The sequence below is a fragment of the Danio rerio genome, chromosome 9, assembly GCF_052040795.2.
Source record: "Danio rerio strain M-AB ecotype USA chromosome 9, GRCz13ab, whole genome shotgun sequence".
NCBI classification, from domain to species: Eukaryota; Metazoa; Chordata; class Actinopteri; order Cypriniformes; family Danionidae; genus Danio; species Danio rerio.
The window spans coordinates 46837344-46864317 of record NC_141029.1 but is presented as its reverse complement, the minus strand read 5'-3'; the positions used below and the strand labels follow the sequence as shown (position 1 = coordinate 46864317).

Sequence of the window (26974 nt, the reverse complement as noted above, 5' to 3'; positions counted from 1 at the left end):
TGGACCAAAATCTCTGAGGAATATTTCCAGTACTTTGCTGAATCTATGCCACAAAGGATTAAGGCAGCTCTGAAGGTAAAAGTGGGTCCAAACCGGTATTAATAAGGTGTACCTAATAAAGTGGCCAGTGAGTGTATAATATTCTGCATGATCTTTTTCTACATACAAATCCTACTCCATAACCAAATCTATCTTATTTATTAACCAGAAATTAGGAGTTAATTGAGGCAAAAGTCATAGTTATTAGATTGTAAATAGCAAGCATTATACCTAAGTATAAATTACTACTATCTATTTTAGTCTCACGCTAGTAATAAGTTGTTCTCTAAAATTAATCCCTACTGTATTCTGTAAAATGAATGCAATCAATTTCTAAAACACAGACACATTCAATAAAATAACTACCTGTTTTCTCTTTAATCACTGATCAGAACATGGAGCTTGTGCCCTGTCCATCTAAAACATTTGGACAGTTTTTTGAGGGAGACAGCTATGTAATTCTCTACGTAAGTATCAGCACAAAGGTACTCAAGTGCTTTGAGTTTGTCAAACCTCAATGAAGGATGAATGATATGGCTCATTTTCAGACTCACAAAACCAGCAACAACTTCTCCTATGACATCCATTATTGGCTGGGAAAGTCCACCTCTCAGGATGAGATGGGAGCAGCGGCGATTTACACCACGCAGATGGACGACCATCTAGGGGGTGTTGCTGTGCAACATCGTGAGACCCAGGGCCATGAGAGTGCCACCTTTCAAGGATACTTCAAACAGGGCATCATGTAAGCCATCTGATGTTTAAGATTTCCTCAATACAAGAAGGTGACAGTTGCTTAAATCAATAGCTATGTTTCCATCCACCTATTTGTATGCACATTCGATAAGAAAAAATGTGCATAAACTACAATGGAAACACTTTTACCGAACAAATTTTAGTGTGTGCATTAAAAAAAGTCATGTGATTTTGTTATAAGATACATGTGATGATAATGCATCTAAAACATTGTTATTTGGTCTTAACCATTACAGTATTAGTGGTATTATATAATTAATCACCTCCAAAACTATCAAGAGTGTCTGTGCTCTGCGTCTCACGCCTTCAAATACCAACAGGCATTGTCTTCTGAGGCGCAAGTCATTTATTAAATGAAGAGAAGATTTGCGCAGCTTCTCTTACCGCAGCAAAATCCATTTGTACTTTCGATATTTGGCGCCAGTTAATCAGAAAGTGACGATTTTGTTCTCTTTGACTCTTTGCATGGAAATGCTGCTTTATTTGTACGTCTTTTATGCGATATTCCTGTTTTGCACAAACATTTAATTTGCATCTTTGGATGGAAACATAGCTGATGTTAGACACAATGCAGAGTCAAGTGCCTTAATCGCTAAACCACAGTAAAAATTTACACTTAATCAAAGTATATAGAGACAAGCCCAAAATTATTCATACCCTTGACAAAAACTGACTTAAAGTCACATTTATTAAATCAGCAAGTTTTTTTTTTTTTTTTTTTTTGTCCATAAATGACACAGGCTTCTGCAAAAATAATAATAATATATAAATTCATCTTTCATTTTCATTTGAACCAAAACTTGAAATCAGAATTTGCCAGGGTATGAATTATTTCGGGCTTGACTTTATGTATGAATATGTTACTTTCTTAAAGTTAAATATTTAAATGTCATGCTTAAACTTAAGATTAGTGAAAGTGACAGTAAAAGTCTCAACTTCAAATGTTTCAATAAAGTTTGTATTTATGAATTCATGCATTTTCATTCGGCTTAGTCCCTTATACTGTATATAAGGGGTCTGATAAAGAAACTACAGCAGAATAAAACGCCAACTATTCAGCATATGTTTTAGGCAGCAGATGCCCTTCCGGCTGCAACCCAGCATTATTCAACATGCACTCGTACACTAAAGCAAATTTAGTTCATCCAATTCACCTATAGCGCATGTCTTTAGTTCCAACCCTAATTAAACACACCTAATTAAACTAATTGAGTCCTTCAGGCTTGTTTAAAACCTGCAGGTAATTGTTGGAGTTGGGTTGGAACTAAACTCTACAGGGCTTTGGCCCTCCAGGAACTGAGTTTTTTGACACCCCTGCTTTAGTCTGTGGGGTAAACGGGAGCACCCAGAGGAAACCCACACTAAGAGAGAACATGCAAACTCCACACAGAAATGCCGGGACTCAAACTAGCGACCTTCTTGCTGTAAGGTGACAGTACTAACCACTGAGTCACCGTGCACCATTATCTACAATTCATTTTGGAAAGTAATATTTTCTGCCTTTTAGTGGATGTTTAATATTAGAGATGCTGTCTGGCCCAGTTTCCTTGCATCTACAAGCTACCAGTTCTCGTTAGCGTAATAATAGACTGTGTGGTTAGGGTTATTCTAAGTTGACATACTTGCAAAGATTCTTATAGTCAGGATAGTGTCTGTTGGTTGAGCAGAATCAGAAGATACTAAGCAGACATTCTCTAATGAGATTTAGTTGGCAAGTAGTTGCAAAGTCATTTATATTCAACAAAAGGTGAAAAAAATACCATCAAAATTAGTTCATACTAAAGTCTCAACGTTTCTAAGGCCTCCTCTGGTGCAAGTCAAATGAAAATAGAAACTGGAACTGTTATCGTGTGTCCTGTTTTTTTAACTATGTAATTTCCTCACATATTTTTATCTTTCAGAGTATGGTAATAGTTTAAACCAGACCTGTTTTACGGAAAATAAATGGAGTAACTCGATGAACATACAATATCATTAGAAATAGAAAACTCTAAAATAATATTCTCCAAGCACATCTGAAACAATGGGCCTCAACATACACTCATGTAATTGCTTCACTCACAATTGTTTTGTTTTGTTTTGATGGGAAATAGTTGTTCTCAAAATAAATGGTTAATTTTGCTGCAATAGATATTACAAGAAACTACAGGAACATGCGGATGCAGTGGTGCAGTAACACTGAAGTTGTTTGTAGTGATTAAAAGTGCTTCGAAAGCAGCTCAACCAATCAGAATATAGGTTAGCACTGTTGCCTCACAGCAAGAAGGTCACTGGTTCGAGTCCCGGCTGGGTCAGTTGGCATAGTGTGTGTGAATGTGAGAGTGTATGGGTGTTTCCCAGTACTGGGTTGCGGCTGGAAATGCATCTGCTGTGCTAACACATGCTGGAATAGTGGGTGGTTCATTCCGCTGTGGCGACCCCAGCTAAATAAGGGACTAAGCAGAAGGAAAACGAAATAACATGTCAATTCATGAAATAAAATACTAGTATACTAAATAAAATACTTTTGCTCTTGCTTATGGGGATTTAATGACTTTTATTTTGACTTTCATGTGAACTATTGACTCATATTTTCCATAATGACACGTATCTACCCTTTAATTTGTAATATCTGCATCTGAATCTCTTTATTTTAAGACGATTTGGAAAGTACATGATACTTCTCGTCTAATAGTACTTCTCTTTAAAAAATGTGGAAGTGTACAAGTCGAAAAACACTTCTTCATTTCAGATTGCAAGAAATGTACGCCTCTAAGATGTGAAAATAAGTTTTGATAAGAGCTCTAAAGCTGATTATATTTTGTTTTAAATATTTTTCTAGATACAAAAAAGGTGGAGTTGCATCTGGGATGAAACAGGTGGAGACGAACACATACAACATACGCAGACTTCTGCATGTGAAGGGAAATAAGCATGTGGTTGCAGGAGAGGTAAGAACAGCCACAGTCCGTTCACATTAACAACTTAAACGTGCCACAAAAATAAACACCGCTGGTCTACAAGTTTCCTTCTTACTGCACCACGTATCAAAAACACAAAAGACACCTACAATACAACCAAATGTAATTCAGGGTTGACATCCAAAAACATTTAAATGCCACTGCATTAATCTTTTAAACATGCAAAGAGGAAACGAATGGCAAAAATTCAAACATTTAGCAAATTTATAAGTATTGCATGCACAAACTGAATTGCTATGAGGTAAACTTTTGTTTAATGCCTAAGCCATTTCCTACAAATATTCTGGTCATATCTTACAATAGGGTTCTTAGTTATTTTTAATGTATTTACTGACATCAATTAAGAATGAAAAATACTTGTACAACCTTTATTAATCTTAGTTCAACATTTACTAGTAAGTAATGTGTATTTATATGGCGGATTTATTGTGTATGGCCATACACCCAAAGCGCTTCACAATCATGAGGTTCACCACACACCAGCTATTGATGGAGTAGAGAGACAGTGATAGAGCCAGTTCAGTGGATGGGGAAGATTGGGGGGTCAAGACGGGTAAGGGCCAATGGATGGAATTTGGCTCAGTTACACCCTTACTCTTTATGAGAAGTGCCATAGGATTTTAATGACCATGGACAGTCAGGACCTCGGTTTAAAGTCTCATTCAATAGACGACGCTCACTGACAGTATAGTGTCCCCTTCATTTTACTAGGGCATTAGGACTCATCCTGTTCACTCATCCTGACTGAGTGCCCCATCTGGCCTCACTAACACCACTTCCAACAGCAACCTATAGTTTTCCCATGTGGTCTCCCATCCAGGTACTAACCAGACTCAGCCCTGCTTAACCTCAGTGAGTAACCAGTCTTGGGCTACAGGGTGACATGGCTGTGGTTAATGCATCATTAAGAGCCAAATGTGTGCTTGGTAACATTACTTGATGGACTGAGGGTTAACTAACAATGAACGACTTTATATTTATTAACTAATTTTATCAAAGATGAATAAATACTGTATTGTTTATTGTGTGCTCATGTTATAAATTATATTAGCTAACATTAATTGATGAAATCTTATAGTAAAATGTTGCCCACATCCTCATAAGTACACTGTAAGAAAATGATGGGTTCCACTCAATCAATTTGTGTTAGGACAACATGAAGCAATTAAGTTAACTTGTTCATTTTTTTTTTTTTCAAATTTGAAGTGGATTGAAATTCAATATAAATTTCATTTATAATGCACTTTAAAACCAAAGTGCTGACAATAGATATTAAAAAAAGAGTAGCACATACAGTATTTTAAAATACGAATAAATTAACATCAAATAAATATAAAATGACAACATCTCACACAGTGCTAAAAGCCAAATTGAACAAGTGGGTTTTAAAGAGAGATTTAAAAAAAGTAATGGAAGAGGCTTGTCTAATATACAACAACTCATTCCACAATTTAGGTGCAGCCACAACAAAAGCCCGATCCCCTCTGAGCTTTTGACAGGTCCTGGGCACACCCAGGAGGAGCTGGTCGGCTGACCAAAGCAACCGAGAAGGTGTTTAGGGATAGAGAAGCTTAGAGAGGTGCAGCACCAATCAGACACTTAAAAACAAATAAAACTTAAAATGGATCTTGAAATGCACAAGCAGCCAGTGAAGAGAAGATAAAACCGGAGTGATGTGCTCGTATTTGTGTGTGCCAGTTATAAAACGTGCAGCTGCATTTTGAACGAGTTGCAGTCGAGAAATAGAGGACTGACTTAAAATAAAGTGCATTATAGTAGTCCAGGCGGGTGGTTACAAGGCATGGGTTACTGTTTTAAAGTGCTTGCATGATAAAACGTGTTTAATTTTGGCCAGTTGCCTTGAAGCGAAAGGCAAGAAGCTAGGTGAAAAGGTGAAAGAAGCTAAAGCGAATAACAGACCGAATCTGGCTTTCAAGCTTTAGCTCAGGGTCCATTTTAAAACCCAGGTTCACAATATCTGGCTTACAGAAAGTTTCAAGATTTTTCAGGGGTACAGAGTGAACGCCGTTATTGTCACGATCGGTGAGGGAAAAAAAAGGAGTGCAGACCCAATTGCAGAAAAAATTTAGAAATACTTATTATAAACTACAAATAAAAATAAAAGGCAAAACAAAACTTCCCCGAAGGGAAAAACATGAATTAAAAAGGCAAAAACAAACTTGACAGGGCTGGCAGGACAAAACAGGACTGGAGACAACAAGACAGGGTAATATCGACGATGAACTGGCAAAGGACTGAAAACATGAGGGGGATTATAAAAGCAAAAAGTAAATTGACACACAGGTGAACACAATTAACTAATAATGGGTTAACAAGGAGGGTGGGACTAGACAATAGACAGGAGAGCGCATGACACAGAGAGACAATACAAGCCATGCGCTCACATAACACAACACTGAAGCACACGACAAAAACACGTGACCACAATGTAAACAACGAGCCACGTGCTTTGACAAAAGACGCAAGACACGAGCACACGATGAATGAAAACACTCACCGTGCGCTCACACATGCAGCATGCATGCTTCATCCCAGCGCCGACCAAAACCGAAACCAACAAGACTGAGACGCTGGGAATGAAACACCACGCTGCTGACAGACGAAAACACAAACACGAGTACAAGAGCGCACGCGTCTGGGGGACGCAGAGCGCGCGTGCGGCCGCGTCAAGCAGGAGCGCGCACACTCTGCGTACACCCACGACGGCGCGCGCGCACACAGAGACAGAAACGGGACCAGACACGGGTAGTGTCCGAGATCTGCCACCAAAACAAGAATTTGCAAGACCAGAGTGGCAGAACCCTGACAGTTATAGCTGGGACTAAACACCATCACTTCAGTCTTAGAATCGTTAAAATAAAGAAAATTCAGTGCCATCCAAGATTGAATGTCCTTTAAACATGAGTCTAGTGGAAGCAGATATAAAGAGATCAATAAATCAATTAAGTTGTCACACACAAAAAAAGAATTGTGTTGTTTTAGCTCATTTAAAATAAGTAGTTGGAACAAACATCAATTGTCATTGTATATGGGTTTAAATTAAATTGAATCCCTCTTTTTTTAAGGTGGAAATGAGCTGGAACAGCTTCAATAAAGGCGATGTGTTCCTGCTGGACCTGGGGAGTCTGATCATTCAGTGGAATGGGCCTAAGAGTAACCGAATGGAGAGATTAAGGGTAAACCATTGATTACAAATGCATGAACACCCCAGTTTATGATTCTTAAGGGCTATTATACAACATCTGCACTTTAAATGAATGAAGCCTTTTGTTAGGGAATGAACCTAGCCAAGGACATCCGCGATCGAGAGAGAGGAGGCCGAGCGCAAGTGGCCGTAGTGGAAGGAGATGATGAGCAATCTTCAGAGGAAGCCATGAAACTGATGAAGCAATCCCTGGGCGAGAGGCCGAAAAACATCAAAGAAGCCATCCCAGATGAGATCGTTGATGAGAAACTCAAAACTGCCATTAAGCTCTATCAGTGAGTTACAGCGTTTTACACTAATGAACATCATGCTGCTTTAATGCATTTAAAAAAATGTCTGCTGCAATTAAATTAAACTAATATGTTGTGTTCAAAAGTATTTCAGATGCGCAGGGGAGCCTTGTAGTGCAGGAAGTGGCAGTAAAGCCCCTCACACAAGACCTGTTGAAAACTGAGGTATGGTTAACCCTGACCCAAACCAAACACACCACAGCATAAAGTAATTCTGTATAAAGGCCATGATGATAGCATAGGCTCCAGTGAAACATATGTGTTGTCAAATGTCACCCCTTACACTTAACGTCAAAGTGCACAAATGCATTGATTACAGCTGGGAGAGGCAAATGTGATAAAATAGCTGATAAAACAGTTCACATTTGATAAGGGATAGTAATCATCAGCATAATGTGCATGTCTATGGAGTGAATGCATGTTACAATAAAACAGAACAATTAGAAACATGGCGGCACATGGCTCAGTGGTTAGCACTGTCTCCTCACAGCAAGAAGGTCACTGATTCAAGTCCCGGTTGGGCCAGATGGCATGTCTGTGTGGAGTTTGCATGTTCTCCCCACGTTGGCGTGGGTTTCCTGTGGGTGCTCTGGTTTACCCCACAATCCAAAGACATGTGGTATAGGTGAATTGAATAAACTAAATTGTCTGTAGTGTATGAATGTGTATGGGTGTTTCCCAATATTGGGCTGCGGCTGGAAGGGCATCCACTGTGTAAAACATATGCTGGAATGGTTGGCGGTTCATTCCACTGTGGCAACCTCTGAAACAGACTAAGCTGAAGGAAAATGAATGAATGAACTAATTAAAAACATGGGCAATGTCTCATAGGCTCATGGAATAGGTTGACCTGAGGTTATTTCAGAAAGCAGGTTACGTGACCAGATAGGTTTAAAGTTATGCATGTAAATAACCTCAGCTTTCAATTCCAAAAAAACGAGTTAACTCACAGGGTATGCAAGTCCCCATAGCAACGTATGTTCTGAACATAATCTGCTCCAGAGCAGGCTATGTTTTTGGTTTAGTTCACCTCAGAGTTCAGAAACGTGTGTTTCTTAAAATATTCTATGAATTCTCAGTAAAAGACAGTAAAGTAATATTTTATTTAACACAGGTTCATTCTAAAAACTTTGCCCTATATACATTTCTGGAGATTGCGAATTATGTATCCAGAGCTCACATGGCTGCATTTCGTCGTTAAAATGAATGCTACGGGGCTGTATGATGCCGTTTCTTTTCTTACTTACTAGCTGACCGCTTACCTCCGTATGGATGGCTTTCTCGCTGTTACCAGTTTGTTGGTAGCTCGACAAGTACGTTGGCGAACTTGAGATGCAGGGCAGGTCAATCAGTGCCTATTAAAATACTGTTGGTTGGGTATAGGAAATGGGAAGGGTGGATCGGTCGGTTGGTCAGTCAGTCAGTCCGATTTACACAAGAACAGCATGGCGCAAAATTTGACATCTGAAAAAGCATACACAGCGGCCTCTAGCGGATTTAAAAAAAGAAAAATTGTGAAAAACTTACCTCCTCTTTGCTCTCTCCAGAAAAGTATATAGGGGTAGGTAATCAGAATGAACCTGGGTTACATTTATTTGCACTGTTAATTATTTAGTTTTTATATATATATATATTTTGGTAACAGGACATTTCTATTAAATGCATGGCCTTTTATGACATATCAAAATATTTTATTACGCAATTTTTTTTTATAGAAAAATTAATTAGCCTTTAACAAAAGGGGAGGCAAAACCAACCAACCATCATATATAAGTTCTTATTTAGTGCTGTCGCCTCACAGAAAGAAGGTCGCTGGGTCGCTGGTTCGTACCTCGGCTCAGTTGGCGTTTCTGTGTTGAGTTTGCATGTTCTCCCTGCATTCGCGTGGGTTTCCTCCGGGTGCTCTGGTTTGCCCCACAGTCCAAAGATATGCAGCACAGGTGAATTGAGTAGGCTAAATTGTCCGTAATGTATGAGTGTGTGTGTGTGTGTGTGTGTGTGTGTGTGTGTGTGTGTGTGTGTGTGTGTAAATGAGTGTGTGTGGATGTTTCCCAGAGATGGGTTGCAGCTGGAAGGGCATCCACTGCGTAAGATAAGGGTGAGATAAAAGTGATGATCACACTAAAGTTTATTCATTCATTTTCTTTTCAGCTTAGTCCCTTTATTCCTTAAGGGTCTCCACAGCGGAATGAACCGCCAACTTATCCATTATATGTTTTTTACAGCAGATGCCCTTCCATGCTACAACCCAGTACTGGAAAAACATTCATATACACTCATTCACACACATACACTGCAGACAATTTAGTTTATTCAATTCATTTATAGCGCATGTCTTTAGACTGTAGGGGGATACCGGAGCTCTCGGAGAAAACCCACTCGAACATGAGGAGAACAAGTAAACTCCACACAGAAATGCCAACTGGCCCAGCCGGGACTTAAACCAGTGACTTTCTAGCTAAGGTGATCGTGCTACCCACTGCGCCATCGTGTTACCTCACTGTATGGGTCAGTAATTCTGTGGGATAGGGTGGGATAAAACAAGATGATGAAACACTGAAAGTGAGCGATTGCTCCATATTTTACATTGCTGTACAGGGAGGTTCAATGTGATTCGCGGTGAAACGGAAGAAGAAAGAAGAGGTGCTTTTTGCCGTCTTTTTCATGGTGCATTTGGTGCTCTGTTGAGAGTCTTTTGTGTTCAAGACTAACATACTCTAAGTTGACAGAACTTACCCTCAGGACTGCTTCAGAAAAACACATACCTCAAGTAATCAGGTTTAGGTTTAACCAAGCAAAATATTAGGGTTAGGATTAAGTTAAACTTGCTATTTGGAATACACCCCTGGTCAACTGGCTGCAATGCAAATTTTGGAATTTAAAGGCACCGAAATGAACAAATATTATTCAAATGAATGTGTCATGGAAATCACAATTAAACTAAAGCTCAGCTGTTACTGCAACGACATAAATCTATAGCATGACAATTTTATTGATCAGAAATGAATTAAATCATGATTGAGTTTAAAATGAGAAGAAAGTTGAGTACTAAAGTAAACTAAAGACCTATTTTTAAGTTTCAAACTATTTCAAAACAATTTATTATAATGAACCAATTGTATTATAATGTACTATTTGTATTACAATGAAATGTGTACAATAAGATTAAGATACCATCCTCAAAAAGTAAACTGAAACAAATATAATTTCCTCTTGACTTGAAACTGAGAAGTAGGACTTACAAAATTCCCCCATAAGAGGAAGGCAAATTGTATGTATGATAAACAGCTATTCAAATGCAATCTGACAGTGTAATCCTAATGTTAATAAGGACTTAGAAGTTAATAATAAAAGATGAAGTTTCAGTTTCCCTTTGAACACAGATAATATCAGAGATTATATTATCCTCTAATAAAGATAATTGAAATGCTCTCAAAAATAAAAAAGCCACTGTCTATAAAAGAACTCAGCACAATTACACAAGCATTACTTATCTTACAACATGGATGGAAACTAATGTAGCCACTATATATGGAAAGTGTGGTAACTGGTATCTGATTCTTGTGGCAGGACTGCTATCTGCTGGATCAAGGCGGAATAAAGATCTTCATCTGGAAGGGCAAAAAGGCATCCAAAGCTGAAAGGACAGAGTCTCTAAAGATGGCAGAAGTGAGTATATATAAATATGAGTCTTTGCTATCACCAGTGAATCACATTCAATTCAACTTTATTTCTATAGCCCCTTTTATGATGTAGATGTCAAAGCAGCTTAACATATGTGAAAAACTTCTAGTAAATTAAAACTGCTTCAAGTCACTAAAAGACGAAACAACTCCCCCAATGCACTGATCAAAGTATCAGAACCATTTGATCCGCTTATCTAAGAAGAGTTGCAAAACACAAGGCTCAGAATTTCTAAGTTTATCACAGTACACTGCGCCAAATGTAAATTGGTTCACTTCATGCAAATTCAACACTATCATCAACTCACTAAATGTTCAATTGTTCCAGGCCTACGTAAAAGCAAAAGGATATCCTGTTTCCACCTACATAGAGACGGTGAGCGAGGGAGCAGAATCGTCAGTGTTCAAGCAACTCTTCCAGAAATGGACAGACAAGGGGCAGACAGTTGGAATGGGCACCACACACAATCCGGGGAAAATTGGTAAGGCTGGTTTACACGAGTAAAGGCTGACACTAAAAAGAGGATGGGAGACTGAAATGTGTGATGATTAACAATCTCAAAAATAGACAGTTCTGCAAAACAGTGTTGATAAAGTTTTGCTATGATAAAGCTTGTAGCCTGTTAAGCTAGAGTTAAAACAGTTAAGATCTTCCTTTGAGATTATATATATTTATTTCTGTTAAGTTGTGAAATTCTGCCACTTCAATTCAGTTGCAGAGGCTTTCTTTCTTTCTAATCACTTAATTTGTATGTATTTTCATGTAAATTCTTACATTTATTCAACAAATGTAGTTGAAAACAAAACTAAACAACCTGACAAAAATATTGTCGCCTATCCAAGTTTAAGGAAAAACAAATAATATCTTGACTTCTAGTTGATCATTTAGTATCAGAAGTGCCTTATATTAAAGGCAAAGGCCTCTAGATTGCACTTTTTAAGAATAAAATATGATCATGTCTTGATTTTTATATATTTAATTAGGACAGTAAGGTCTGACTTTGCTTAGAAAAAAGTCTTGTCACATGTCCATTATAGAATATAAAGTCAAACTGCAGTGGAAAAAGAATTAATATTATGTATGACTCCCATGAGCTTGGAGGACTGCATCCATACATCTCTGCAATGACTCTAATAACTTTTTAATAAAGTCATCTGGAATGGCAAAGAAAGCATTCTTGCAGGACTCCTAGAGATTCTTTGGATTTATCTTCAATTCCTCCTCCTTCATCTTACCCCAGACATGTTCAGTTGCACGTCCGCCAGTTCCTGCCTCAAAATGAGCGAGTTTGAGCCACTTGTACATTCAGGAAGTGTTCAGAAAAAGAAAAACACCAGCAAAGAAACTCGACACAGAGACACATTAACACATCACTGCCAACTAGCGTTTGGAGACAGCGCGCAGAAGTATAAAGGCACAGCTACGTGTGTTGCATGCGTAGTGGGTTATGGCGGTCACTTGACGCAGAAGTATAAACCAGGCTTAAGAGACGTGCAGATCCACATGCAGTTTATTACAGAGAAGCCATGCAGACAATGGCCAGAAACAGGAGCAAACAGGAGTATGAAGGTAATCCAAAATACATAGTCAAAATACAGACTAAGGGTCAGGGTAGATGGCAAAAAACCAAAACAGTAAACAAAGCAGTGTTCAAAACACAGCAAGGAAAAAATATTTGAAATGCTACACATGTTCAACAAGACTCAGCAAAGATTGTGTGTGTAGTTTTCCAGCAATCTGCAAACGCTCGATCACTATTGATCATCAAAATAACAATATTGGCAACCAAGATGAAGATCCACATGTAGTTTATTTAAGAGATTAGTCAGGCAAGCAACGGTCAACACAGGGGCAAACTGGAGTAAACAGGAAACCCAAGAGCGTAGTCAAAAGCAGGCAAATGATCAGGGCAGGTGGCAAAAACAACAGAAAGGATAAACAAAACATGGGTCAATGGCAAGGCAAGGACAAGACAAGACTAGCGCCTAGGAGTGTTACAAACAACAAGACTCAGCAATGTGTGCGTGAGTAAGGTGTATTTATAGTCTTCACAAGCTTCAGTTGTGTTTTTGCAATCAAGGGAAATCTGGGCCAGGTGTGTGAGTGCAGGGTATAATGGGATTTGTAGTTCATTTCAGCCTCAGAATTGTAGTCTAGGGTTATAGTGGATGCTTTCCAGTGATGTGCTAGGCCTAGATCGCTGGTGATCATGACAACTAGGAGAATGACATAATAGTCTTTCAAAACAGTATTGTCTGACATAGAAGCACAAATATGACCACCCTAATTGAAATAGTTACACAGAATGTCCAAATAACATATTGTTCTACATTATTCTAATGATATATTACTTTCTACAGCGAAAGTTGAGCAAGTCAAGTTTGATGCCACCTCTATGCATGCCAGACCTGACATAGCTGCACAGCAGAAAATGGTGGATGATGGGTCAGGAGAAGCAGAGGTCAGTGAAGCAGCCTTTCATTCATCTCAGTGAATTACTGCAGAAATCATCACATGAGTATGTTTATTTCAGGTGTGGAGGATAGAGGACAATGAGCTCGCCCCTGTGGACAGGAAGTGGCTCGGTCACTTCTACGGTGGGGACTGTTATCTCATTCTCTACAAATATGAAGTCAGCAGCAAATTTCACTACATTCTCTACATGTGGCAAGTAGGTGTATCTTGTTTAATCGATTATTTACATTATGTACTCCATCATTTACGTATGCTCAAAATGGCTGCTTTTATTGTTGTCTAAAAAAGCTATAATATTGTGAAATACCAATGAACCCTTTTCACAAGATGATAATGATGCATTTTTAATATCTTATTTTTTTCTAAATGTTTGTACAATTATAAAGCTATACTTCGCATTATATGACCTTTACATCAAATTACAAAAAAAACTAATAACCGCTTAGGCAAGGTGTTTTTAATGCAGTGTCTATGCGGGTGACATTTGATGTTAACACTATCGTGGAATTTTTCTTTTATCATTTTAGCAAATACAAATACAAAAACATATATTTTCAGTTCTCTCCCATTCACTGCTCTGTAAGTTTATCCAACTTTGATGACTTCCACTGTGAAGATACTGATGTTTAAATAGAACTGTATGAATTATTTTTAATACAATTTATTACTGTGATAGCTGAATATTCAGCAATCACAGAAATTGTTCTAGTGTCAATGTTGGAAAGTTGCTTGTAAGTGCTACTTAATTTTGTTTTTTGTTTTTTGTGAAAGCTATGATACAAAATCTTTAGTAACGAGAAGTATTAAAAAATCAATAAATATCAATATAAAATTCAATACAGTTGAAATCGGAATTATTGGCCCACTTACATTTTTTTTTCTTTTTTAAATATTTCTCAAATGATGTTTAACAGAGGAAGGAAATTTTCACAGTATATCCGATAATATTTTTTCTTCTGGAGAAAGTCTTATTTGTTTTATTTCGGCTAGATTAAAAGCAGTTTTTACATTTTTAAAAACATTTCAAGGTCAAAGTTATTAGCCCCTTATAGCTGTATTTTTTTCGATAGTCTACAGAACAAACCATCATTATACAATAACTTGCCTCTTTTCCCCAACCTGCCTTGTTAACCTAATTAACCTAGTTAAGCCTTTAAATGTCACTTTAAGCTGTATAGAAGTGTCTTGAAAAATATCTAGTAAAATATTATTTACTGTCACCATGGCAAAAATAAAATAAATCAGTTATTAAAAATCAGTTATTAAAACTATTATGCTTAGAAATGTGTTGGGGAACAAATAAACAGGGGGGCTAATACTTCTGACTTCAACTGTATGTTTTTGCCACTTTTGATCAATCTAATGCATCCCTTCTGAGTAAATGATTGCATTATTTAAAATATGAACCCAACGCTTGTGTAGAGACCTCAACATTTTAAATGGTTCTTTAAGTTACTTCATGACAGCAGGGGTGTCTAAAATTCAAAAAAAAAAAAAAAAAAAAAATTGGCTCCTTTTCCATCCTTATGTTTTTTATAACACAGTTATTCAGACAGTGTTTAAAGTTGGTTGTTTCAAGCTAGATCACATTAGAATTCTGAAACCTATGATTAATTTCACATCAAAATAAGATGTCCATTGTGAATGCAGAGTCTCCTTGGATTAAGCAAATGTGATGATGGCACAATGCTTATTTTTCAGATTTGCACTGTACAAATATTAACATTTTTGTGGATAATATCTCAGGGCCGCCATGCATCCACAGCAGAGCTGACAGCCTGTGCATATCAGGCTGTGATTCTGGACCAGAAATATAATGGAGAACCGGTGCAGGTCCGCGTTCCTATGGGAAAGGAGCCCATGCATCTAATGGCCATATTCAAGGGCAAAATGATTGTTTATGAGGTAGGTCTGTAAGCCTGTTTCTTCCTTTCTACAGAAATACTTAAATGTCTTTTGCTTTAACCCAACCATTTCCCTTAAATATTTTTTTTCTTAAAGAGATAGTTCCCCCAAAATAAAAAACATCATTTATTCACTCTTCACTTGCTCTTATTAAGATTCTTTACTCTGTTGAGCACAAAAGAAGATATATGGAAAAAAAAACAAAGTATTGAGCAAAAATAAATTAGTGAATGCAAATCTCCAAAAATTGCAAAGCAAAAATAAATTTTCAAGAAACAAAAATGAAATTTGCAAACAAAAAAAAGAGCTGCAAAAAAAATCAAGCAGTGCCAAAAAAAAAAAAAAAAATTATATATATATATATATATATATATATATATATATATATATATATATATATATATATATATATATATATATATATATATTTGCAAAACCTTTTTTATAGCATTACCTTTACAAAACACATCCAGTCAATTGCAATGCTCATTTTGATTTGCTTTTTAATCAACCGTGAGTTTGCTACGTTTCTGAGTGTTCCACTTTGTGGCCATGATTTGACAAGGGGGCAGAATTAAGGGAACTTGGGCGTTTATAGTAGGTCCAGACCTGCCTCCATTTAAGTAAAGTCATCACCTGGAGACGCAGTATCAACGAGGTGGTCTTACAGCCCAGTAGGTCCGGGGCCTGCTGTAAATGACCAAGTTCACTTGACAAATCAGGGTCACAAAGTGAAATGTGCAGAAATATGAAGTGCAAAGTATAAAAACAGCTTTGTTTTTTCTTTTTTTTTTTGCACTGCTTGATTTCTATTTTGTAGGGTATTTATTTATTTATTTATTTTTTGGGGGAAAATTTCAGGTTTATTTTGCAAAACTTAATTTTACCTTTGCGGTTCTTTATTTTTGCTAGCTAAATTATTTTTTATTTCTCAAAAACTATTTTTTGTTTTGCGATTTTTGGTGATTTGCATTTTTTTTGTTTTTGTTTTGCTCAATACTTACCTTTATTTTGCAAGTATATATGGCCCTAGATTGACTCCATAAAGATATTTTGTTTTTAAAAATGCTGGTTGCTAGTTGCATTGACCTATATGGTCATTTGTTTCGCTACTACAGAAGTCAGTTGGTGCTAGAAATCAGCATTCTTCAAAATGTCTTATTTTCATTTAAACAGAATAAAGAAACTCAAGGTACACACAAGAGAGAATACATGATGAGGTCATTTTCATTTTTAACTGATCTATCCCTTTAAAAAGATATTGTTTAAAAATATAGCAGTGCAGCAACTTGACTTGACTTGGGTATACTTCTACTGAAATATTATCTTAATTGTGTATTCTACTGCCATAAACGACCATATCCTATAATTAGATGAGATACAAAAGTGTACATTTGACTGCACTTCCTAAAAAGGAGCAAGTAGTGTAAAATGTAATATGAATTCCTAATAACATAAAGCAACCTCAAAAATATTAATATTCATCTAGAAAATGTACATTTTGTAAAACTAAGCTACTCATAGCCTGACGTGTTAAAACTTTAATTGTTATTAAAATTGTTATTTTATTGTTAATTGTTTTAAACAAGTGTACTTTTTCATCAAAACAAAAGTGCAGTAGTGTTTTGGAAACTTTACCTTGCATTGCATAAATTACACATTGGCACCATGCAGTTCATGCACCCACCTCATTTGTTAATGTGACTGTTATGATTGAATTATAGGAAGGAAGTTCCAGGGAAGGATCCTCCCAATCTCGGCCATCAGTTAGATTGTTTCATGTCCATGGTACGAACGAGTTCAACACACGTGCCACTGAGGTGCCTCCACGCTCATCTTCTCTGAACTCCAATGATGTGTTTGTGCTCAGCACGGATAAGTGCTGCTACCTGTGGTATGGCAAGGTTGGTAGAATTAATGCTCAAAATACCAGACTTCGGAAGGAAATCCTGTAGTATGAGAGGGCTAATATTTCTGAGCTCTAACCTGTTTATTTGACATACTGCAGGGCTGCAGTGGAGATGAGAGAGAGATGGCCAAATCTCTAGCTGACATTATTTCTAAAAGGGAGAAGCAAGTCATAGCTGAAGGCCAGGAACCAGCTGACTTCTGGGTTAATCTAGGTGGAAAGTCCCAGTATGCTAGCAACAAAAGGTACTGTACAGTAACATTTGCACTACTGTATGAATCCACAAGTTGCTCTGTATCAAATCCTGATAAGCTGACCTCAAGAATGAACTAATTAGAATGCTATAGAGCAGAGATGCCCAAAATAGGCCCCATTGTAACCTTTGATTTGGCCCACTATCCCATCTGAGAATGATAAAAAGGATTGGGACGAATGCCTTAAAAAGAGTTCGTCATTTCTAATTTGAAGTTACCTTTATTTCATTAGATTGCTAAGACACAAAAAAAGCAAACTAAAATTAAATGTTTTAATTAAATGTAAATGAATCTGAGTTGGGGCGTCACGGTGGTGCAGTGGGCAGCACAGTCGCCTCACAGCAAGAAGGTCACTAGTTCGAGCGCCGGCTGGGTCAGTTGGCATTTCTGTGTGGAGTTTGCATGTTCTCCTCCTGTTTGTGTGGGTTTCGGGTGCTCTGGTGTCCCCCACAAGTCCAAAAACATGCGATACAGGGGCCTCATGTACGAAGACTTGCGTGGAAATCTTACTAAAACATTGCGTACGCACAAAGCTGTAAATGTGCGTACGCAGAAAAAAATTCAGATGTATGAAACACTGCCTACGCCGAATCTCACGCATATTCTTTTGTACATCTGAATGAACGTGAAACTGAGCGCAACATGCACGAGCACAAAACCCCTCCCTGCCTCCTCCCCCGTATGAATATGCTAATGACTATGCTAATGAAAAACCCAACGAAAAAGCAACGGCAAAAGCAAGAAAAAGAAAAACTTTGAACAGAATGTGAATTGGAGGTGCTACTTTCGGAGGTAGACCGGAGAAAAGCGGTGTTATTTGCAAGTTTGTTCTCCGGAATTAACAACAAAAGAAAAAAATAGAGTGGGGAGAGTTTAGCTGATGCGGTTAACACAGTTGGGTCTGAACATCGCACTGAGTGCATTAAAGATAGAAATAGTGTGGTTTATATCTGTAAAATGTTGCAGCACTTCTAGCAGTCTCAGTGGCGCACCTTGTAAGACGCATGTGATCATGAATTGATTGATTTTTGTTCGGGTATGAACTCGGCTCGAATCCAGCGTCTGGTGAATTCTTTCTTGTTTTTTCCCCTGCTACATATCAGATTTTGCTAACTATTTATCACGAGAAAGACAAGTAGGAATCATCAATAAGTTCATATCAATAAGCATCATATTTTATTTGCACATTTATTAAATGGAAATGTTTCTGATTTACGCATGCAAATTCATCTTCAGATAGTGTCTTTATAGCAATGTGCGTGCGGTAGATCGCTCAGATTACATTGGGAAAACAGGCGACTGCTGCAAATTGTGCTTTAATGTTTAGCTGGTCAAATGTATGGTATGGAAACCTTATATACCTGCTGAACCCGTCTCATACAGCTGCCATTGCAAGGCTCAGACACTTTGTAGAGAGGAATTTAACACAACTGCCTCTAGGAGTCGCCAATGGAAATAAAACAGACACGCACAAAAAATGTGCGTACGCCTGCCAAGAAGCTGCGCACATTCCCACGTTCAGTTCATTGTTAGTAAATCCAAACGTGAGCGATTCTGAGCGTCAAACCTGGCGTACGCAAAGTTTTTGTGCGTACGCAGCGTTGATACATGAGGCCCCAGGTGAATTGGGTAAGCTAAATTGTCCATAGTGTAGTGTATGTGTGTGAATGAGTGTGTATGGGTGTTTGTGATGGATTGCAGCTGGAAGGGCGCTGTGTACAACATATGCTGGATAAGTTGGCGGTTCATTCCGCTGTGGCGACCCCAGATTAATAAAGGGACTAAGCCGAAAAGAAAATGAATGAATGAATCTGAGTTTGTAAAACGCAAATACTGCCCCTCGACAAATAGAGGACTATGCAGAAGACATTGGCGACCAAATCAAAACTAATGTAACTCTGTAATGTTATAAATGAAAAAATGTTTCTGTTTTGACTGTAATAAGTTAATTATAAAATATTAAAAATATTCTGTATAAGTTAATATAAAGCAATGTTTTCTAGTTATTTTAAACAGTATTAAATAAATTAGGTATTTACCCATGGCAGTTATATTTACCTTTGTTATCTTTAAGTTTGGTTATTGCCCCTTCATAAGAAAAAGTTTGGGCACCCCTGTTGTAGACAGAGTGAATCAGACAACAGTGCAACAGGCTCTGAAGAAAACATTACAATCATTAAAGATAACTTACAATCTTATTCATTCACTCATTTATTGATTTTCCTTTGGCTTGGTCTCTGATTTATCAGAGGTCGGCACAGCAGAATTAACCACCAACCATTCCAGCACTTGTTTTTACACAGCAGATGCTCTTCAGGCCGCAACTCAGCACTGGGAAACACCTATACACACTCTCATTCACACACACAATCATGGCAATTTAGTGTATTCAGTTCACCTATAGTGCATGTCTTTGGACTGTAGGGGAAACTCACTTACTAAAGACACATTTGTAGTACAGTAAAATAAACATTTAAGCTCTTATTGACGCTATCAGTTTGCATTAATTCAACAGTTTTTGTTGAATTCCTCAGTGTAAATCCACATTAGATGAATACATGATTCTACCCATCAGTAAGCTGTAACAAGCAAATTGCACAAAAAAATGCAATGTTGAAACCTGTTGCTTTAAACTACTTAAAATATTTAAGGTATAACACACTTTGTGGTTGAAGGTATAGTCCATGCAAAATTTAAAATTCTGTCATGATTTACTCACATTTTAATTGTTTTAACCATTTTGAGTGGTTGATAGATATACAAAAAAAAGTTGGAAACCTGTAACCATTGACATCCACAGTATTGTTTTTCATATACTGTGGAAGTCAATGATTACAGGTTTCTAGGTATAGCGTTCCTCGCATGAAAAACACAGAATACTTTTTTAAATAGGGTTTGGTATCAGGGGATGAATTTTGTGATTGTTTTATTTGCAAAAGATAAATATGGAGAGTCCAGATGCAAAAGCTTCTAAGTGCCATCAAAATCTTCTTCTTAAATACTTAAAAAAAAAATTTCCTTGTGTAGCAGATATTCCACTGTTATGTTGATGAATAGGTTATTTTTTATTGCATTTAAAGTCAACTAACAGCATATAAACATTGGAGACATACATAGAAGAACATTTTAGGTGGCATTGAGAGGTTTTTGCATCTGAACTCTTCATATGGTGTTTTGACAGATATTATCTTCTCCTGTTTTCAGACTTCAGGATGAAAACATCAGTATCACGCCCCGGTTGTTTGAGTGCTCCAACCAGACAGGACGCTTCATAGCAACAGAGATCACAAACTTCAACCAGGATGACCTGGATGAGGATGACGTGATGTTGCTGGACATCTGGGATCAGGTGAATGTCGGATGTAGATGTTTTTTTGCAGTTTTTTAAATCAGTTAGACCCCTTGAAATCATAGCACGTTTATGTTCATCCAGGTGTACCTGTGGATCGGAAAAGGTGCCAATGACACAGAGAAGCGTGAAGCGGTGGTTACAGCACAGGAGTATCTGAAGTCCCACCCTGCTGGCCGTGACCTGGATACACCTGTTCTTGTGGTGAAACAAGGTTTTGAACCACCCACCTTTACAGGATGGTTCCACGCCTGGGACCCACAAAAGTGGAGTGTAAGTTTACTCTCTTTCAATATGACTGCTTACATCACAGTCTTGGGTGTAAACAGTTATTGTAATTAAATTAATTATCTGCTGAAAAGCTAAATTTTTTTGAATATGGTGTCATTTATTTAAATTGTTTTGCACTTATATACAGTTAAAGGCAAAATGATTAGCCCTTCAGTGAAATTTTTATTCTTTTTTTTTTATATTTCCAAATTGATGAATAATGGAGAATAAACTTTCTTATTCTTCTGGATAAAATCTTATTTCTTTTAGCTTGGCAGTTTTTTTTTTTAATTTAAGGTCTATAATTGTGAAGTGAAGTTTAGTCAAGTTTTAGATACATGAGCAAGGGTCCAAAAGCACAAAATGCAAGACAAGGAAAAACGCTAGGAAATGCTCAAGACTCAGCCATGCGTAAGTGTGCACGCGCGTGTATGCTGTGTTTATAGTCCATCTGATTAGTCCTGAACAGCTTCAGCTGTGTGTGCTCTCAATCACGGGGAATCTGGGCCAGGTGTGTGAGTGAAGTGCATAATGGGAACTGTAGTTCATTAAAGTGGCAGATTTGTAGTTCTCCAGCGATCTGCAAATGCTAAAATGCTACATCTATGGCATTTGTGACAATATTATTAGCTTCCTTGGCTATAAACAAACCTATAATAACTTCCCTACTGTAATTAACCTAACTTGCCAAGTTAACCTAATTAACCTGATTAAGCCTTTAAATTGCAATTGCAAGATGAATACTAGTATCTTGCAAAATGACTAGTCTAATATTATGTTATTTCATCATTAGAAATTAGAAATAAATAATTAAAACTATTGTTTAAAAATGTGTTAAATTAAAAAAAAAATCTATACATTAAAAAGCACCTGGTAAAAAAAAAATCACAAGAGGGCAGATAATTTTTTATCTTACTTTAGTATAACTCTTTTTCAATAAAGTTAAAAGGCCCTGCGTGATGCAAATGTAAAAAAATTAAAAAGTTTTATATGCATTTTAGGTAGTATTGATGCAAGTAATAAAAATTACTTATGGAGCAATTAAATCACTTTTCAGATAATAGTAATTTAAATACAATTTTTATGATTGAATTTGTAATGTATAACTTTATTTGAAGTAACTTACCAAACACAGCAATGTATGGCACAGTCATAAATGTTTTTTTTTTTTCTTTTTTTATCCTTTTTTAGGAAGGGAAATCTTACGACCAGCTTAAAGCAGAGCTTGGGGATGCAACTGATGTTATCAAAATTACTGTGGTAGGTTCTTTTTCTTCTTCTTCTTTTTTGGACAGGGCTAGCAGATAATAGCAATTGGAATTGGTTTTATAATCTAACTCAGGGGAGCACGGTGGCTCAGTGGTTGGCAATATCACCTTACAGCAAGAAGGTCCCTGGTTTAAGTCCTGCCTGGGCCAGTTGGCATTTCTGTGTGGAGTTTGCATGTTCTCCCTGTGTTCATATGGGTTTCCTTCAGGTGCTCCAGTCTCCCCCACAGCCCAAAGACATGCAGTAGAAGTGAATTAAATAAACAAAATTGGCCATGATGTATGAGTGTGTGTGTGTGTGTGTGTGTGTGTGTGTGTGTGTGTGTGTGTGTGTGTGTGTGTGTGTGTGTGTGTGTGTGTGTGTGTTTGTGTGTGTGTGTGTGTGTGTGTGTGTGTGTGTGTGTGTGTGAATGTGAGGGTGTGTATGGGTGTTTCCCAGTGATGGGTTGCGGCTGGAAAGGCATTCGCTTTATAAAATATAGTTGGCTGTTCATTCTGCTGTGGCGACCTCTGAAATAGAAACTAATTTAACCCAGTGTTTCCCAACAGTACAAAATTTTAACCTCTTCCATATTAAACACAAATTCAACTCATCTGAATATTAGAATAGACTCCAAAACCTGAACTTAATGGATCAGATAAGGATGACATCCAAAATATGAAGTGTTAGTGTGCCTCCAGGAACAGGGTTGGAAAACACTGATTGAACTAATAAACAAACTAATATAATATACATTGAATGTTCTTTAAGATGTTTGATTTGTGCACAAAACACCTGCCAGATTCATAAATGAACACGTGAAAATGTCTTGTGTGCAGGATCTGACCCAACCATCCTCAAACCAAACCAACTCAAGTAACTCAACTCAAGGAGGTTCGATGCCCCGTCCTGTAACACAAACCTTTCCTGCAGAGAAGCTGGTGAACGTTCAGACAGAAGACCTGCCTGAGGGAGTCGACCCCACAAGAAAAGAGGTGAACTTTCTAACATACTGTACACACTTGAAATGAAGAAAAGGTTGCCAAACAATTACATTTTAATGCTATAAGAAATATTTACAGATACATAATAAGCGTAGTTGATTCATAATAAAATTAAATAAAGTGAATAGATACTAAAATGTGAGCATTATCATTTTTGGAAAATTCCACCCTGATCCACAATACGATTGGACAAAATTGGCGTTAAACTAAATGACCAAAGAATTATCACGAATAAGCATTTTACTAAATATCTTTATTTTATGACTTAAATTACCACACAATAAAAAAGATGAACTAAATATCTGCACTGTAAACAAGCATCTGTTAATTACCAGTTTACATATTTTGTGTTTTCCGTGTATTTACGATTGTGAATTGCATTATGGGATGTTGACCTCTGCTCTGTCAGCTTTTGATGTTGCAAATTCTACTTTTACTGACATTTTAGCAGTTTGAAACATGATATTAAGAAATAAAATAAGTTTAGAAAAATCACAGAATTTTTTTGCAGCATAATATTAACCCAGACAATCTATCACTTTAAACTATTCAAATTGTTCATAAGTCACTTTTTCCAACTTTAAGATTTTAAGTGGTTAGAAGAAAGATCGAGGCCCCATAATGCAATATAAAAGCCTAAATAAGTGAATTTAAAAAAAAAAACCATGAATCACAAAATATTAAACTGTCAATTTACAGATATATTTTGCAATGTAGTTAGGAGTAATTTAGCTTTTTATATGATTTCAAAAAGGCCTTTAGATTCTACACTGAATGGCATATAATAAATTGCATTATTGGACTGTTTTTTTAATATTTAAGAAAAACATCAAGACATAATCATTTTGTTAAAACACAGCCAACCTTTTTTTTGAACATGCCAAATAATGCTGGACAAAGATTAATCACATCCAAAATCAAAGTTAGTTTTATTATGTATTATTTTTTTTTAAGTTTGTTTATTAGACATAATACATGTGTTTGCTGTGTATAGTTAAATAAAGTTTAATAAATTAAGTTATTAAATAAATATTTACTATTTATAAATATACACATGCATCCATATTTTTGAGAGTGTGTGTATATATTTAGAAAAAAATATACATGTAAAATATACATGTATATGATACAAACTATATATAAATTTAAGATCTATATAATCAAATAGTTTTGTATGGTTTTGTTGTTATGTATGTAAGAGTACAACTGTATTTTGTAGTGTATAGTGTAATAGTGTATTTTAATATACTTTATTATTATTTGTATTATTTGTTATTTGTATATATATATATATATATATATATATATATATATATATATATATATATATATATATATTTGTTATATATATATATATATATATATATTTGTTATATATATATATATATATATATATATATATATATATATATATATATATATATATATATATATATATATATATATTGGATTGTGGCCTTACTGTCATTATAATTAATTATTATTTTCCTGACTTCACATTTTGATTTTACATTCATTATTACTATTATCATCATTATACATGATGGTAGTAAATGCCTTTAATTTTCTAAATAGAAAATAGTGAAACTTCTAAAAATGTCACACTTCTTTTTGGTCTACAACTGTAACCTTGGTTTTTCATGAAATTCAGCCAATAATAAAATTAACACACACCTCTTTCATTACCACAGGACTACATCACAGAAATAAATAATAAATAAATAAATACTATAAGATCATGTTATGGTGTGAGATCAATTTTATAACTTTTAAAGAAAATTAATTGTTTTTTAAGACTTTTGTTTGGGATTGTGGCCTTAATGCTTTGGTAGTTGTTATTTAATACTTTTACGATTCAGAATACATTACGGTAGTAAATTCCTTAAATTTTCTCATTTAAATAAAATAATAATATCATCTAACTACTAAAAAGGTCACACTTGTTTACGGTCTATGATTTTGGGGGTGAAATGTAACCTTCGTAAGTTTTCATAAAATCCAGCCTGTAATAACACTAACACACGCCTCTTTCATTGATGCAGGACTACCTCTCAGACGATGACTTTGCCCTGGCCATGGGGATATCTCGGATGAATTTCTATGCCATGCCATCCTGGAAGCAACTGAATCTAAAGAAAGAAAAGGGCCTGTTTTAGGCACAAATGTGCACAAATACATCCCCGTGCCACAAAACAGACTTGCTCTCATGTTAAACTGTATGAATTCTAGTAGAGGTGCCATGCAAAAACAACTAAATTTCCTTTTAGAGTTTTTAAGATGTTTACATATAATTCCTTTATTTAAACATTTCTCTTTTTTTGCACATGCAAACTGATTTATCTGAAATTGACATATTTAAAGTCAACATTATAAAGCAGAATTAATTACCTTAGAGTATAACTTTTAAACAGGAAAATGGATGATATTGGGAAAATGAAGTCTGCAGATCTATCTTTTTTTTTTTACACAGATTTGTATTGATGTAGCATGGCGAACTTCCAGTTTAATTTCCTTTCCTTTTTACTTGCTTTTCCTTAAAGCATCTCAAGAGGAAACATTTAAGCACTGACAAAAAGCCACGACTCACTGAAGCGGCTTAAGCACTACAATAAAACTTAATATCTTTGAACTAAGATGCAAGTTGTATTTGAGATTAATGATTTATAGTGAGTATTAATTATAAAAGACACCCGGAGACTACTGCACACTGTCTAATGTGTAATTTCCATTGGTATTAATCATTTACTGTGTACAAAAGGCAGACCACCTGTCTAATGGAAAAGTCAATAAACATGAAAAGACATTATGATGGAAAATCTTTTGTTGCCTCTTTGCTAATTCAAGTATTATACATTAACGTATGCATAAATTCAATAGAACATCATAAAACCTGTCTTGTGGCCCCAAGGCAAGTTTGAAGCTTAATTTATTAAAAACATAACCATAGTTGTCACAGGAACAGTTCCTATTTAAATAGCGGGTCACACTTTATTTTTATGGTCCGTTTTTTTTTTTATTTAAGTTACATTAAAATTAATTCTCATTAGATTATAAGTAGAGTGTTAGGTTTGGGTAAGGGTTGGGGTCAGGTTTAGGGTAAGTTGACATGTACTAGCAAAGTTTTTTATGGTCAGTTAAATGCATGTTAAATGTGCATATCAACAGATAGTATGCAAACAGTCTATTAATATTCAAACGGACCAACAAAATAAAGTGTTACCAAATAGCTTAGTGATCACAGCTTGTGAATGAGTTGTATTAAGTCAGCCTACTGATTGTTTGGGAAATCTGCCATCTTTGCGTGGAGAAGATAAAAAGCGATCTTTTTTCCAAAGAAAGTTCTTTGGAAAGCTCTCTTCCATGAACATTGTTTAATATAAAGGGTAATAAATATATAAATTAAATATAATTAATACATTTTGTTGACAGATAATCAGATTAATATGAGACTATGGTGCTATATAATATTATATTTAAAATATGTTATAAAATTTGAAGAAATCATTAGGTAAGCATTTACAAAAAGTAAAAGTAAATCATTAATTTTCCTTTGGCTTAGTCTTATTTTGGAGGTTGCCACAGTGGTATGAACCACCAACTATTCC

The 26974-nt window shown here is 36.1% G+C and overlaps 1 protein-coding gene across 3 annotated transcripts in view; it reads left to right on the top strand.

Moving 5' to 3' along the window:
• Positions 1–26185, top strand: part of vil1 (villin 1) — a 43010-nt gene extending 16825 nt beyond the window's left edge. Inside the window, 18 exon segments of one of the 3 annotated variants that reach the window (NM_200238.1) lie at positions 432–506; positions 588–784; positions 3617–3725; positions 6842–6952; positions 7051–7256; positions 7358–7436; positions 10842–10940; positions 11283–11436; positions 13316–13416; positions 13489–13626; positions 15177–15335; positions 17060–17239; positions 17344–17489; positions 20703–20847; positions 20932–21120; positions 22309–22377; positions 23205–23360; positions 25412–26185. In NM_200238.1, coding sequence (NP_956532.1) covers positions 432–506; positions 588–784; positions 3617–3725; positions 6842–6952; positions 7051–7256; positions 7358–7436; positions 10842–10940; positions 11283–11436; positions 13316–13416; positions 13489–13626; positions 15177–15335; positions 17060–17239; positions 17344–17489; positions 20703–20847; positions 20932–21120; positions 22309–22377; positions 23205–23360; positions 25412–25525 — 2427 coding nt within the window. In that variant the 3' untranslated portion in view covers positions 25526–26185. 3 annotated transcript variants of the gene reach the window in all.
• The last annotated feature ends 789 nt before the right edge of the window (positions 26186–26974 follow it).